Genomic DNA, 16,640 nt, shown 5'->3' with positions numbered 1-16,640 from the left:
CTTAAAATGTGTCCCCTCTTTAATTGTGTAATGTAGTCTAATTTCATGTTCAAGATAAACTCACTGCCAAAGGTTTCTGTCTGTTGGCCTCCTGTTACTGTGACTGATGATATGTGGACATGGTGTACTACTTACTGTGACTTTGTCCTGTATGTGTCCTAGAAGGTACCAGCAGAACCTTTCACTTCATCATGCTCACTCATTCCCATCTACATCTACACTGCCATTGATCCTCATTCAGTTTGGGGAGACAAGTGATCAGCCGCTTCAGTTTGGAACCTTGTTTCTGCTGACAACGTACGTGGCGGCTACGCTACCGCTGGCGGATTCTTTTGTTGGCCTTTTCACTTCATAGTGCATTTTATGAGTTTTGGATTTGCAGAAAAGGACTTTTAATTGTATTTTTACATTGGGGTGTTACTACTTTTATTTAACGATCTGAGTACTTCTACCACTACTGGTGTAACCAATGAAAAAGCATTCTTCCTGACAAGTATAAAAGAATCTGTAATCGTGGTAATCTGATCACTTTTGTAATCTCAGTTTTTATAATATAATCTGATCACTCTTTAGTAATGTAATTACCTCTGTCATCAGATTACTTTTGTAATCAGCAGTAAGAAGCTTGATAAAAAAGGAGGGGAAAAGGGGAAGATTGCATTTAATAGGCTCAATCAGATTCTCAGCCTAAATCCAGGTCATCTTCCTCATATTTTAAGCAACACTACCATCTGCTGTTCTCATAGTGAGAACACACATCATTTAGCATGTCAAGAGTTAACTTGTAATTTTTATTTACATGGCAGTCACAACAAACACAAGTACAGGTGCATGTTCACCTTGTTTTAGCCATTCACCTCTGATGGTTAATGTAATATGGATGGAGGATGCAAGTATCTCAATTCACACAAATCCACTTATTTTGATATTTACACACCCCCTTTCCAGTGAGCCAAGACAAGGACCCTCAAGAAGTTGTAGTTAATTATAACGAAGCAATTAGAATGAACATTGCATGTACACACCCATGTGAAACACACTCAACATATCCATATTGTTTAATACTTGATAACTCCACAGCATGGTCTTGTTTGTCACACTCAAGTATTGAGGCTGCTTGGTCTTCCATCTGTTACCTATGTGAACTGAACACATCCTCCAACCAGTGAAAACTAACTCTGAAGCTGGTTTACAACCTTGTAAAGTTGCCTGTCTATGCTTCCGAAGTTTGAGCAATACAGTGGTCAAACTTGAAGATCAGTTCATATATCTTAAAATTTGTCTTTAAACAACACCCACATGTGCATTGACATTTTTTTTGTTCATTGTACTTGACAAGACATTCCATCTTAAAGATGCAAGAGATGTGGGACAACATCCACAGTCCACATTCATTGTAAAAATGCATTTCAAAGTAAAATCAAGAGCACTCTGTCAAGGTTTCTGTCTTTTTACTACAAAATTTCCTTTTTGTGTTACTGTCCCAATGCCAGGGCTCAGGAAGCAAACACTGTCCATTGGAACATTGCAATTCTGTACTAAAAAACACTGCTGAGGCCTCATTTTAGATTCAAGTGAACATTAGAATACATTTTTACATAGAATGAGGACTGTGGATTTTGCTCCACACCACTCGCACAGACATCACTTTAGGAATGATCTCTTTAGTATGGACAAGGAAATCAATCAAAGCAACCAATAACAACAATAACAATACATGGTGTCATTCGTTGAGAACAAAATGATGTAACAACGGTCAATGGTAACCAAAATCTCCAGGGCTAGATTCAAAATCACACTGAAAATCAAGTGACTTTCATCATGGCAACTCATAATGTGATTCAGTAGTGTGTATGGCCCCCCACGTGCCTTTATGAACTCCAGACAATGTCTAAGCATGCACCTGATGAGATGACAGATGGTGTCCTGGAGGATCTCCTCCATGACCTGGATCAGGGCATCTGTGAGCTCCTGGACAGTCTATGGTGCTACATGGCACGATACATACTGTAATGTTCAAGAGCTTCTCAATTCTGGTCTGGTGAATGTTAGGACCAGTCAATGGCATCAATGCCTTCGTCATACAGGAACTGGCTACACACTCTGGTCACATGAGGCCAGGCAAGAACAAAGGGCCCACTGCACCACCTTAAGTTCTTACAATGACTGAGGATTTCATCCCGGTAACTAACAGCAGTCAGGATACCGTTGGATAGCGCCTGGAGGTCTGCGCAACCCTCTAAGGATATACCTCCCCAGGTCATCACTGACCCACCGCCTGATCATGATGTTGCAGGCGACATAACGTTCACCACAGAAATTCCAGACTCTTTCACGTTTATCACATGTGTGAACCTCATCTGTGAAGAGAACCGTGCGCTAACGGCAGACATGCCAATTCTGGTGTTCTCTGGTGAATGCCAATCGAGTTGCACGTTGCTGGGCTGTGAGCTAAGAACCCACTGGAGGATGTTGGACCCTCAGGCCACCCTTGTCCGGTCTGTTTATGACAGTTTGTTCCGAAACATGCACACCAGTAGCCTGATGGAGGTCACTTTGTAGGGTTTTGGCAGTGGTCCTCCTGTTTCTCCTCGCACAAATGAGCACATACCGGTCCTGCTGCTGGATTGATGCCCTTCTACAGCCTCCATGCTCTTGAGACTGTACTGGTAGAGCTAAACTACTTGTGCAGGAGCTGAACTACTGCAACCTGAATGGCCTGCAGGTATCACCTCATGCTACCAGTAGTGTCCACGGACACTAGCAAAACGCAAAACAAGAAAAAAGCATTCAGGAAGGATAAGGAGAGAGTAATTGCCTGTGTGCACCACCTGCAAAACCATTCCCTTTTTAAGGGTTGTCTTGCTGTTGCCTCTCCAGTGCACCTGTTGTCACTTTCATTTGCACCAAAACAAGTGACTGATTCACAATCACTTATGCTTCCTAACTGGACAGATTGATATCCTGATCCATGATGTTATACTGTGATGAAGTGTTCCCTTATTTTTTTTTGAGCATAATAAACATATCCGTTAACATGTTGGCCCTGTCAAAGTAGGCACACAGTCTCAGTCTCTCTCCATGGTGCTGAAATATTCAAAAGCATGCTTTTTCCCTCGTTCATTAATTAACTATTGATACACTTGTCATTCCGCATCATTTTGCAACACCATTTGCAGGTGACAGCAGTAGCTTAGTGAACAAACAACCCCCATACACCAAACATTCTGTTCCAGCTTTATTATCGATGTCTTTTAAGCATTTCAAACTCTGAATATTGTTCATGTTAAAAAACACTGTTGGAGCTGCCTAATAAGATTGCCATGAAGAAAACTTGATGTTAATTCAGGATAATACTGACTCTGTTAAGTAAACAGGAAACATGGCATTGGTAAATTAATTTATTTTATATGTCAAATGAATCAAAGGAAGGATAAATTCAAGGGCAACTGGACTTGGTTGAAGATGTCCAGTTGCCCTTGATTTGAACCTTCCTTGGATAACCTTGACCTGGATGACGGCGAATCTTCACAGATATAGCAAATCAATCATTACTTTCGCACCTTTAAGGCTGAAAGCTGTCAAACTGCTAACGAATTCAATTATTTTCCACGTAAAAACATTTACAAGAAACAAAATAACAAAACAACAAACTCTTTGTGTTGTTGGAATCAAAAGCTTTGTGGTTGAAAGGTTTCCCACATTACCAAACAACAAACAAAGTTTGTGTACATTCAACAGAAGGGACGGTGGAGAAGAAAAGAATAATGTTCTCTCATTATCTCCCTAAAACATGGAGAAAGGATTCCATTGCACATTGTGTTTGAAGTCAGTTTCATAATTGCAGTAAGAAGACTAGTACCAGCTTTGTGTGCATACAAATGTATTAACAATATATCCATGTACAGGATATTGTGCGAGTAAGAATCTCTTAAATATGTGTTTGCAAAGGCACTTTAACAGGTTGCACCAGTTCAGAGAAGTTAGTTACATACAGTATCATATCGTATCAAGTATACTGTGGTTAATGTAATCACACACAGTGTTTCACTTTCCTCCTACTTCCTGTTTACCTCCTCCTTTTTCCTGGTTCCCTCTGGTTTTGTAGTGCTCCTCTGGTAGGTTCCTTAGCTTCTCAGCAGCCTAAAAAAATACAAGAACACAGCAGCTTTTACACAGTTGTAAATTCAAATGCAGGGACAGAGAGCAAATCCACTGCAATCCTGGTTTTACATTATAATTAAAGAAAAAGGTAAGCTTTTGATGATAGGCTATTGATGGCCATGGATGAAATTAAAGCCCCTAATATCATATCCCAACTTGTCCTATTTACTACTGTATTAAGCGGTTACATTCTTCACCTGTTCAGGGGTGAGGTCCCTTTGCTCCTGGGCCAGCATCTCATACCCAACCATAAACTTCTTAACTGTAGCTGAACGCAGCAGAGGAGGGTAGTAGTGAGCATGCAGCTGCCAGTGGGAGTTGTCTTCCTTTAAATGGGGGCCAGTTGGGGCTCCTGAATAAAGAGAGGGAGACACTAGACTGAAGACACAGAACCTGCTTTACTCGCACAGCAAGAGGCTGTGTTACCCGCACCTCTCAGCCTCTAAAGTGATCTGATCTACTTCTATGTTACAGCTGCATGCATCCCAAACAACCTGATTTGGTGACCGTGAATGATATGACTTCATCATTTTCATCCCCATAAAACCTTCCAGAGACCCCTCGTTCCCTCTATGAAAGCACCTGCAATCATCATGTTTTTAATTTTTTTATTTTATTTAGGTCTTTCCTTTTAATTTGTCACCGTCCGTGAGTCTTTTCATGATTGCAGATTACTGCGTGAAAAATTGCGTTATTACACAACTCTCTAAATTCTCTCAAGAGGGTCATTACCAAACATATGTTTACAGTGATTTGTAACTGTATTTAAGATTTAAATAGCTTCTTTGTTGTCTGTGTTGCCTTCTGAACTTAGTGGAAGGTAATGAGGTGGTCAGAATTAGAAGCATCACTTCTAAAAACATAAAAGAAAAAGAAAGATCCCAGAGACACTGTAATCACAGTAAGAGCTTTTCCTTTAGAGTCAGTTTCCTGACAATGGGGGCTGATCACACACAGATAGAGACAACGGCAGGTCGACATAAAGGAAACTAATGGATGGGAAAAGAAAAGGGAAGAACAAAGAAAATACATTAGTCCAGATAAGCAATGAATAGAGACGGATACTCCTATTAGTAGACAATTGCCCACTTTTAATTGTTTTTGGATCTGTGTTTTGTCTGCTGAATGTGCGGGAGCACATAAGAGAATACATGTTTTTAGAATTAACTATTATTCTTGAATAGGGGCTGGCCAATAACAGTTGCCACATTGAGATAATGATGCTGTACAGTACTCTGCAAAGGTTTTAGGCAACTGTGGGAAAAATGCTGTGAACATGTTAATACATTTATCAACTAAGAAAATGGAAAGTGAGTGAACAGAAGAAAATCAAATCGTGTGACCACCGTTTGCCTTCAAAACAGCATTAATTCTTCTAGGTACACAGAAGCTCGGAACGTAGGTTGGCCCAAACATCTACCCACAGCTCCTTTGTGGATTTATGCAGCCTCAGTTTCTTCTGTCTCCATGTAATCCCAGACAGACTCTGTTGAAATCAGGGCTCCTTGTTCTTCTTTACGCTGAAGATAGTTCTTAATGACTTTCACTGTATGTTTAGGCTGGCGGTTCAATCCCCGGCTCCTCCAGGCTGCATGTTGAAGTGTCCGTTGGGCAAGATACTGGACCCCGAATTGCCCCTGGTGGCTGTTCCGCCACCTTGGAAAGCACATCTGGAATTTGCGTTGAAATTTCTGCCTGAGACAGACGTTGCTGATGCAGTACAACTACCTTGTGTCTTGTTGCTGTGCTCAGTCTTGCCATGGTGTATGGCTTTTGACATTGAACAGTCTCTTGTTAGCTGCGTTTGGCTGTTCCTCACCCAGTTGTATCCCTCCTACACAGCTGTTTCTGTTTCAGTTACTAACTAATTGTGTTTCAACCTACATACTGAATTGGTGATCAACAGCACTTGGTATTATTGTTTAATTATACACCTGACGAAATGCCTACAAAATCCCTAACTTTGTACCTAGAAGAATTGATGCTGTTTTGAAGAGAAAGAGTGGTCACATCAAATATTGATTTGATTTAGATTTTTCTTCTGTTCACTCACTTTGTATTTGGTAATTGATAAGCATAATCTATTAACATTTATTAAGCATAGGCATTTATTCAGGATGTTACAATGCTATGTACTGTAATTCATTATTTAGTGTGTAGCCCTATTATATCTGTACCCTTTCGGTGTCCCTACATGTCTGTATGTCCCTCTCTGTGTCCAAGTCCTTCATCTAGCCAGTTAACATGGTCAGTAATGTGTTGCGTGTTTTCCTCCTGAAGGAATAAGCAGGTAGCTTTATCTAATCCATGATTTCCCAGGTGACTCGAACACCATCCAACCAGTTCCATCTCCACACTGCCACTAATAAGCCTGGCCCTAAATAAAAGCTGTCTGCTTCTAAATGAGCTAAAATAAAGCACAAACACAGATGGGGAGATAACGCAACTCATTATGTGGGCCAGGTCTGTGTGGATGAGAGTGTGTGTGAGGTGGTCAGTGTCTGTGTGCAGTGTGTTTGCGTGTGTGTGTGTATGTGTGACAGACACACACTGTATGTTAGCTACAGCACATCCATTATAATCTCAGCAGGCTCTGTTCCCTTAATCCCCCTTGATAAAGTTAAAATAACATCATTACTTTGGGAGTTAAAAGTTCTTCTACCACTTATGAAAACTGTTGGAAGTAGTCTATCAACTTCAAGATGAACAATGGAAAAACAATAGGAAAGTAGTAACACTAACATCTTATAAGATTTTTTAAATTGTTATTATTTTTTACGTTTTTCTAATTCCACATTGTCAGAGGATGATGAAGTTGCTTTTGGCAGTGAATATTGTGGGCTACTTGTTGTAACACTGGGAAGTGATAGGGTTTTAATTTCAAGCCTAAATTCACACTAGCTGACCCATGGGTAGTGGTGTAGTTTATTGCATTTGATAAAAAACTTTGCTGTTTCACCACGTTATTGGTCTTTCTCTCTCTCCTCTCTCTCAGCTTCTCTCACTCTCGGCACTTTCCCCTCACTCTTTTCACAGTTTTAAATAACGAGAAATAGGAGAGCGCTAATAAACTAAATTGTAATATTATACAGATAATTACAGTAGTAGGTGTAGTCTGAAAAAAAGGGAAGTAGTGTGCAACTGGCGTGTGTGTAATATTACCACATATACTATAAAGGCCAAATTTTATTGTTTTATTACATTGTTCAAGATAATTCTCACTTGTGATTCTTGGAAATGTATTTACCTTCTTTGACAGATGTCTTTCCCCCCATTTTTCCCCTTGTCCAGAAAAAAAAAAATCTGCCACAGAGAATAACGTGAACTACCTGCCTATAACCTTCAACACACTTTTGTAACATGACCTATGCGTTTTAAGAAATAAAACGGACTAGAAGATCAAAAGCGAAACTTAACACAAGATCTGTAGGAGCTTTCACCATAGGCAACTTTACACTGAGATTTTACTTCAAAGATAAATATCAGATAAAGCAAAAAGAAGAAAAGTGAGTCGAAGATTGTGTCCTCTCATGCCCTCTGTCCTTTTCTCCACAGTTTGAGTGCATCATCTCTCTTTTTTTAAACTGTCTTTCATGTCTTCCATTTTGTTCACTGCTCTCAACAACAGACTGGATAGGTGCTCACAAAGCTTTAGCACTTTATTCTCTGAATTGGATCTGAGATGATATAATCATGGCTAAATTTCAGTCACTTTCTGACTATGGGGCTCCTGTAGACTAAATTGTTAGTCTATATTAGTAAGACTGTGTACACAGCACTTGTCATTGGCCTGAGGCTGTTCACAAAAAGTCCAAAATTTGGAATTGGAGGAATATAAAAAGACAATGACTATTAGTAGAGTAGATTGCCCCCTGTGAATAAGATTTTCAGGTGGTGATATATTGACACTATTCAATTATTTCTGAACAAGACTCAGTCTACAGCCATGCTAGCAGCTAGAGAGGCTGTGTGTACAGTAGGGTCAGCTGTGCTTTGAGCTAAATGTTAACTTTATATGATATAATATACTTTAGCGTGCTAACATGCTTACAATGACGATGCTAACATGATGATGTTTACCAGGTATAATGTGTACCATGTTCACCACATAGTTTAATGTGTTAGCATGCTAAAATGTGCCAATTAGCACTAAATAGACACCACAGCTGAGGATGATGGGAATGCAAGTAAACTAAGTTGGGGTGAAGGGGGCCTTTTCCCAAGCTTTGTCTTAGGGGAGGCCCACAGTCTCAGACTTTGATAACCCTGCTGTAGTGTTTATGCTTTCAGATTATTCCGAAAAATGTACGTCAGTGAGCAGTGATATTTCCTCTCTCTGAAACAACTCAGCGGAACACAGCTCCTGCAGGGATTGAACCTGCAACCTTTAGCTTATACAAGGATCACTCTAACCACTCAGCCATGACCACACTGCTCTCCTTTCTGTCACATATCACTCATCGCATCGCTGCACTCTGCTAACCTTTGTTCCAGTTCGAACCGGCTGCTAGGTGTTTCTCTGACATTTGTCACAATAGGTACTTCTCTCACTGTCTCAGAACAAATATCAGCCGACGCTTTAGATGCACAAGAGGAACAGCTGTCTTGACAGCAAACACCTTTATGTACAAAGCCTGAGTCGTTTGTGTGTTTGTTCAAGCTGCTTCTTCACAGCGAGCCAATTCAACACTCGCCTGGCCATAGTTAAAAGAAGATTTATACCCACAACTGCTGTGAGGCGAGTTATTTCAAAATAGATTTAATTTGGATTTAAGTGACTGAGATTTACGCAAATGTATTTTGCCCTCTGCATGGTCTGTCAAAATGAAAAGGTAATTTGTCCCCTATTGCAAAGGTGACATTTCCCAGAATTGTGCGTATGTTTGTGTGCTTATTCACTTGCTGGCTGTCTTGTTGCTGGTTATTTTGTTTCCTCTGACTGTGGTATTTTGCTATGATGCAAAAATAATGGGAACTACAGGAGAATGGGTGCAGGATCCAGACACAACAGTGAAAAATGAGTGCAGCTGAAAATGTTCAGGATGAGAAACTACAATAAACATTGAAAACAGCGACCTAAAGTTCGCCACAATGTAGTGTAGTGCAGATTGGTCTGAAGTATTTTATCTTACAATGTTTAAATCGCTATAATCACAGTCATGGGAATTGGCTGACGTTATCTCCAATTCACCACGCCAAGCCTTTACTGATGTTCATTTAAGTGATGCTCTTTATGCTAACTATACAATTCCTTATGCCATTATAATCCCACTGTATACCATTTCCCGCTCACATTATGTTGCCTCTGAAGCACTAAAAGACAATTTATCAAACAGATGTGAATTCTTTCAAGACACATTGGAATAAATTATTTGGAGGCATGCTGTAGATGTGTGTATGAAATTGATTGGATTGGGAAAAATCTCTTGGAAAAATCAAATATTGTTATGAATCCCGATATTAATTATTAAGATTAAAAATAAAGCTAGAGATGTGTAAAATGCACATATCTGATGCTTCAGTTACTTCTCATGCATTTCTCAACAGGATTACAACTTCTCTCAGCACCAGAGCCCAAGCAAAGTTCAGCAGACAAAAGCAAAACATTCATGCATTTGGTCTAAAATGATTATTCACTATATTCCCTGGGGGTGTGAATTTGTGAGTCATCTCTTGGAAGAAAAGTCGAGCAAGAAAGAAAAGCGAGAAAAGACTAACAAATCTCACATCCAAGTTGGAAACTTTTCCTCTGAGTGTAAAATATCCAGCAAAATAAAGAGATTAAAACCTCTCAGTATGGTAAAATAAAATTAAAGCTACTCTAATCAATATTTTCATATTTGCAACTGATCAAATTACTGTGTGTAATGTGTGTGACTTATCATGGTGACGAATCCACAGACAATTATCGCCCAACTCTGCAGTTCCCCTCAGCTATACATATAAGTGTTTAGCATCTTTAAGCTCATTGTTTTGGTTTTGTTAACTGTTTCCTGGCATCTGTTCAGTCAGTGCAGCTTTCTAAAAATGCTTGACTCTGCTTTCTCATGTACAAATCTAAAATAAGACATGTGGCTTTCCCTTTAAGTATGGAAGGCGCGGCCACCACGCTGCTCAACAGAGAAGACCATATAGTCTTTCTCTGACCCCCGTGCTACCTTTATCTGTGAGAACTCCTGCTCTCCCTCGTGGTAATGTAAGAAAAAAAACATTAAATATCATGATGTGTCTTGAGAGTGCATTGAAGTGATAATAAGTGGGGTGATATCAAAGCTGAGAGTTTCTCATTCGTCAATTTAATACAGCGGAGATGATTGAAATGCAAGAGTTGTCTAACCTGTAGGGAACTTACACTGCAACTTACATACATACATTTTTAACATGACATTGCCCGAGCTAATCAATATTCATAAGTGATATTAATAACATGTTGGTGCATGACATGAGTTAATGTGAAATTATGCTTGAGAGGGGGAAAAATGGAGCACACTGACTGATTTGCAGTCTCTTCTAATGCATACAAGATGGTGCAGAGAATCCTCCTTTCATGAAAAATTATATTGATCTGACGTTAACAGCACAAAATAGAGTGAACACTTTCTTCAAGGAGCAAGGGAAGGAAGAAGAAAAGTACAGTGTTAAAAGACAGGACTGAAAAGGGTGTAAAGAAAATCTTGATGTATGGTGCAGAAGCTTCTTAATGCATCTTGCCCATCTTAATCTATTGTAAATCCTGTTTAATTTGGTACAACACTACACATTTATACCAAACTTTCTTCTTTATAACTCTCCCACGTTTTGTCTTACCGTGCCAGCCCATGGAGTAGGGGAAAGACATTTCAAACAGATTGTCGTACTTGGTCAACAGTCGCTTCATAATGTCAGCCAGACCTGATAAACAGACAGACAGAAGAGAGGGAGAACAGGAGGAAAAAACAGGAGGAGAGAGGGAGGGAGGGAGAAAGACGATGTTTGTTATTGAGTATTGTTAATAATGAATGACATGAGGATGGGGTGCTGAAGTGAGGGCATGTAAGAGTAAAAACCAAAAAAAAAAGTACAACTAAAAAAGCTGTAAATTGAAAATAAGATGAAACTTTTATTATTCTTGAGGGAAAATTAAATATAAAAGAAATGCCTGAATACATGAGGAATAAGTCAGACAGACCAGAGACAGAAAAACAGTGTGTAGTTACATAAACACACACAAACAAACAAGTTTCTCACACTCAAACACTGGACAGATAGAAAGCATCAGAATAGAGATTTAAACTTGTAGCAACTTTTTTATTTAATCATCTGCCACAATTAATAACTGATTAATTATTAAAAGCTTGCAAAGTATAAAAAGCTTGAACCATGAAATCTTTCTTTAATATGTTCTATCTATAGCAACAACTCAAATCAATTGGATATTATAAATTGGGTAATATAAACTAAATTCAGATTCACCAGATTAAACATAATACTTCTGTTCAACTTCCCAGCTTTAATGCAGAGCATAACACCAGCATAACACTTTCACTTAAAATTAAACTCATTCTTGCATCAATAACAAAAAACAATCTATATACAACATAAGCATATACAAACTAATGTAATATAAAAAATCCTTTCTGGCAAGTACTGACTGCAGGAGCTGATTTTGATTTGGTAGCCTGAGTTGATTCACTGTGTTCAGTGTGAAACAGTGGTAATGGGCTGTGTCTCAGACGACATCTATCTCACTGATCCTTCTTATCTATGTGCCCTTGGCTTCACACCTTCATTACACACAAGCTCAATCAGCTAAACAGACTCTCAGCTGTCAGTAGAAGTCTTCCAAATGAGCCCTTAGTTCATTTACAGACGCAATGGTGTTTGTGCTTGAGAGGCGAGGGTAGGTAATCTCACCAGATCAACTCGATCTTAAGAGAATTAATTCTCTGACAACAACAAAACAACATCTGCTAGTCATTTAAACACCATGATGTGAAGTGAATAGTAAATAACCAATTTATTTAACTATTACCCAAGCATTTATTGCTTTATAAATTATATAATATTGGGAAGGGTGACAGGAAAAAAAAACATGCAACCACACCATAAATGTCAATGTACCACCTTTAATTAGCATAATGTCATGTAGGAATACAGGCTTGACACTGACATCATCCATTCATAATTAACATCCATTAATTTAAACACTGGCCCATACTGTAAGGAGGTGATTAGAGGGGCAAATCTCCAGGATATCATTTACAGACAATAATGTTAGTGAGTTTGATTAATTTGATTTCTTTTTAGATGTAATTAATTTTTAAGTTCCATAGTGTTAGGAACTGATTTAGAAGCAGCGCAAAACGAATGGTTTTCTCTCCTAGGAAGATTGGATGTGCTGTGAATGATCACGGAAGATGACACACACACACACACACACACACACACACAACGGGGCGGGAATCAAACCTGCAGGTTCCCCAATGAGTTGGCGAGTTACCTTAAACTAGTCTTAATTGCCTTATCGCTCTCTCAGTCACTCACTCTGTCAGTCTCTTCTCACACACACTCACCCTCCTTCTCCTCTGTTGTCAGGTCATTGATTCTGAGAACATGTCGTCGTGGTAACAACAGCGTCTGGTAGGGCCATGTTGCCCAATATGGAACCACCGCCATCCAATCAGAACTCTCCACCACCACACGCTCCTAGAGAAGACACAAAATTAATTATTTAATTTAGTTTTTGAAGGTGCAGGGAAGAAATGTCATGCTTAAGGTGTTTTGTAGATGCGTACCTATGAATGTTTTCCAACAAATTCAAAACATTAATAGAAACCAGTGAAGGTGAAACCAGATAACTTGAGTTCCATTTCAGAAGAATGTAATTGTAATAATGCAAATTACTACAAAGCCAAGCTTATTACAGAATATTGTTATATACTCTGTTTGTCTCAACTGAGTGTGACTTCAGGGCTAAAGGCTGTCTATAGGACCACAAACATGTTGGAGTGATTCAGAAAAGATTTCTGTGGAGCACAGTATCACTCGAAATAACTGCAATGGCAAACCAGATTATACATATATTACAAATTTCCATTAAAGTATTTTTAAGCAAACTGCTGTTTTCTAAACATATTCAGAATCGTTAAAAATCAATGGGAGCCACCCGAAACTTTGAAATTAGTGTACAATTTGAGCATCTATACAGAACATCCTTCAGTTGAGCGCTTTGAACACGTCTCTCATGCGAATTTAAATAATAAAAAAAAAGACAGTTTGAGCCATCCTAACAGTCAATTTATCAACTCGAAACCTAATATTCTACATTTTAGAGGACAGCTGGTCTAAGAACCATCTGCTACTACTTAACTTGTTGTCTCATCTCATTACATGATTTTATTTCTCCTTTTCGTTTTTTCTTTTTCTCCTCAAACACTCCCTATGCTGTGAATGTGCATGTGCTTGTATGTCGATGTATCAGTGTGTTTTTCAGTGACACGTCCTAAAATAGACAATAGCATGACACTATTTTAAAGCTGAATGTTGATTTAACATGCTGATGTATACACATATAAAAACAACTTGATCAGACCGCTTTGGCTTATTAAGTCACCTCACAGTATTCATTCAGACCAAAATAACATGAATAAAAACAGGTAGTACTAGTTAAAAACAATGCACAGAAAAGGTCGATTGAGCGCGCTTGAGTTCAAAATGATAATGAAACAGGTCAGTCAGGATTGGCTGTTTGCAGCAAGACACCTAATTATCATAAACTGTTTGAATGCAGAATGTGTTAGAAGCTGAGATTTAACAAGCTGATGAGTCGGCACAAACACGACCTTGGTATTACATTCCATTACAAATAGATTAGCTCAGTGTGTGTGTGTGTGTGTGTGTGTGTGTGTGTGTGTGTGTGTGTGTGTGTGTGTGCTAAATAGCAGCAGTAGGAATGTGGTGGAAGTCAGCTGCATACTAATTCAATACACCATGTACAGTCTCACTCATATTTCCTAACATAACTCCCTGTATGCCTCGGTCTGATCACAAACTGAAATGGAAATGTTGGTGTGTAAGGACCTCAGAGCATAAACAGCAACAAGGTCGATAGTCAGTAGAGCATAGTTCTTACAGCTGTATTAACTGATTTTTTTTTTGGCCACTTGGGGGCAGAATAACTCCACATCTGCCCTGATGGATTTTCACTTTATAAAGTTGTTATGGCCAAAGTGTTAGCAAACAGACAGCAAACGGAAAGCATCATTGGCATTCCTGTGCTTTTGGCCAACTGACAAATGCAAGTCAAATATTCACTTTTCTGCTAGCTCTGGTTTAGATTTCACCAAGCCCTGAGCTCTTTAGCCGCCGCTACATGCTCGACTACGTTTATCAGCTAGTCGCTAACTTTGTCTGCTGTTTGTCGTTGTTGGGCAGGTAGTGTACAGTGGATAACTGAAAGCTAGTTACAAAAAGAATACAGTAAATGTGCCATAAAACCAAAACAATGAGGCTAAAAAGCTCTGTAGAGCTACAGAGATGTGCAATATTTTCTTGTGGCTGTACCATTGCTAGCACCTACATCTGATTCATTGTTAAAAGGCAAGGGTAACAGGGTTTGTATGATGTGGGATTCCATTTGCCATATATCCAGAGGTGTAGGTTTAGTGGGCTCACGGGCAACCTCTCTTAGAAGGGAATTGACAAGGGGGCAGTGTAACTTTACCAGTTCATGAGAGCCATGCCCGAGGTATGGTGGTTACCGGGGGTTATTCCTATGATCCCAGGGTCCTATGTTCCCCAGATTTATAAAGCACATAATGGGAACGTGACAAAGGGTCCTATGCTTCCCAGTTCTAGAGTTACGGGGTTGGGGTTTAAGGGGGTTTAGGACCCTGAGAGCATAGATAGTCTCCCATTGAGCGAAGCACTCTTCTCAACACTTCTCAATGCCATTGAGAAATGTAACAAGGGGATATAATGCATTTTACAGTGCTTAACTTGTCATTAAATGTGAAATAGAGTGCTAGAGCTAAAATAACTTGTTAGTCTTTTATAATGTACTGTGTCTGAGCCACGCTTCACAGGAGGGGTGGGATGTTGACCAGTCTGCAAATCACCCACCCAAACAAGCAGTGGAGGGAGGCTTCGGCAGACTACGCTGGATGCAGCGTGTGGGAAAAGTAGATTAACAAAAGCAAGACAAGCTATCAAATGCCATAGCGAAGTGGATAGCTACACAAGGCATGCTGATTAGTATTGGGGAAGATGTTGTTCTTAGGAACGTTCTTAAAATCACAACGCAGTTGCTTGGCCCCGCACACAGTGGCTTCTGTGCGTTATACAGCTGTAACCTATTTAACTTATGTTAAAACTATAGGCTACATAACTTTACCTGATAGGCCTTCATCTAGTTCTGCGGGGATGTTCTGCCATGCAAATTCCCTCCTGTTGATGTCCTATTTAGTAAACAGTAATAGATTCTGGAAACTCACAAACAGCGAGGATCAGTCTCTCTTCCAGTGATTTGTGCTGCTCATCACATACAAATGTGACAATTCAAGACAATTCAACTTCGGCAGCGGGCAGGCGTGTGCGTGAGGCGATCACTTCGCCTCACTTTAACACGGACTCTTGCTACTGAACATAGACTGTTTATGCTGCTCCCTGATACAAGAAAAATATTTCTGCTGAAAAAAACCCCAAGAAAACAGATTTATGATTTAACGTTAAACTATTGCTCAGAAGGTGCCTGTTGATGATGTTATGATCGTGGCTCTGGACGCTGATGGTAACTAGTTTTAACAAGCTAGATAAAAGGTAATGCCCTGGCAGTGGCAAATAGCTTTGGTTTTATATTTGATTTGATCACAGTAATGTTTAAGTTGAGTTGTTGTTTACAAGAAATATTTTATTGCTACTGTAAAAGGAGAATCCTGCTGGTAAAAAGCACCTTATTTGTTTAAAGTGATTGCAAACCACATATTATTGTACTTTTATGTATATAGCAGTACATTTAAATTAAAAGTGTGCAATACACTACTTTAGAATTCATGCGATTAATCGCAGAAAATCAAGCAATTCAATTTTGCTCATAACTCCGTGAGATATATATATATTTCCTTTTATTATATGTTTTTCATATCTTGCATTTATACAGTATGTCAGTCAACTGTAAATACGTGTGCTACCATGCCATGTGAATTGTATGAAAACTCATTAAAAAACAAAATAAACAAAAAACTGATTATCAGTTACCAGTCACCAATGAGAAAACAGTGTTAGGGTATCCTAGACCATAAATCTCCCAGAGGTTTGAACAAACTTGTCCAGGCATTAGTGCATAATTAAGAGATCTACAGGGAATGACGTGGTGTTTAATAACTGTGGAGGAAAACACAGACTAATCTAACAGAATCCCAACGTGTCCGCTTCTCTTTATGAACTGTACTTGCATTAAAGGATTCTACTTAGTGCCTGGTGCAATAACATTAAGCTTC

At 39.2% G+C, this 16,640-nt stretch overlaps 1 protein-coding gene across 1 annotated transcript in view; it reads right to left on the bottom strand.

Annotated features, from left to right (window-relative positions):
- Positions 1-3,225: 3,225 nt before the first annotated feature.
- Positions 3,226-16,640, bottom strand: part of galt (galactose-1-phosphate uridylyltransferase) — a 30,721-nt gene continuing 17,306 nt past the window's right edge. The window contains exons 8-11 of the mRNA XM_038733204.1: positions 12,717-12,849; positions 10,972-11,055; positions 4,362-4,516; positions 3,226-4,143 (exon numbers count right to left, since the gene is read on the bottom strand). Coding sequence (XP_038589132.1) covers positions 4,048-4,143; positions 4,362-4,516; positions 10,972-11,055; positions 12,717-12,849 — 468 coding nt within the window. The 3' untranslated portion in view covers positions 3,226-4,047. The remainder of the gene's footprint in view (positions 4,144-4,361; positions 4,517-10,971; positions 11,056-12,716; positions 12,850-16,640) is intronic.

The sequence above is a fragment of the Micropterus salmoides genome, unplaced genomic scaffold, assembly GCF_014851395.1.
Source record: "Micropterus salmoides isolate LMB-PRFRI ecotype aquatic unplaced genomic scaffold, ASM1485139v1 Ms_hic_scaffold_20, whole genome shotgun sequence".
NCBI classification, from domain to species: Eukaryota; Metazoa; Chordata; class Actinopteri; order Centrarchiformes; family Centrarchidae; genus Micropterus; species Micropterus salmoides.
Note: the sequence above shows the minus strand (reverse complement) of the source record. Positions and strands in the feature narration are given on the sequence as shown.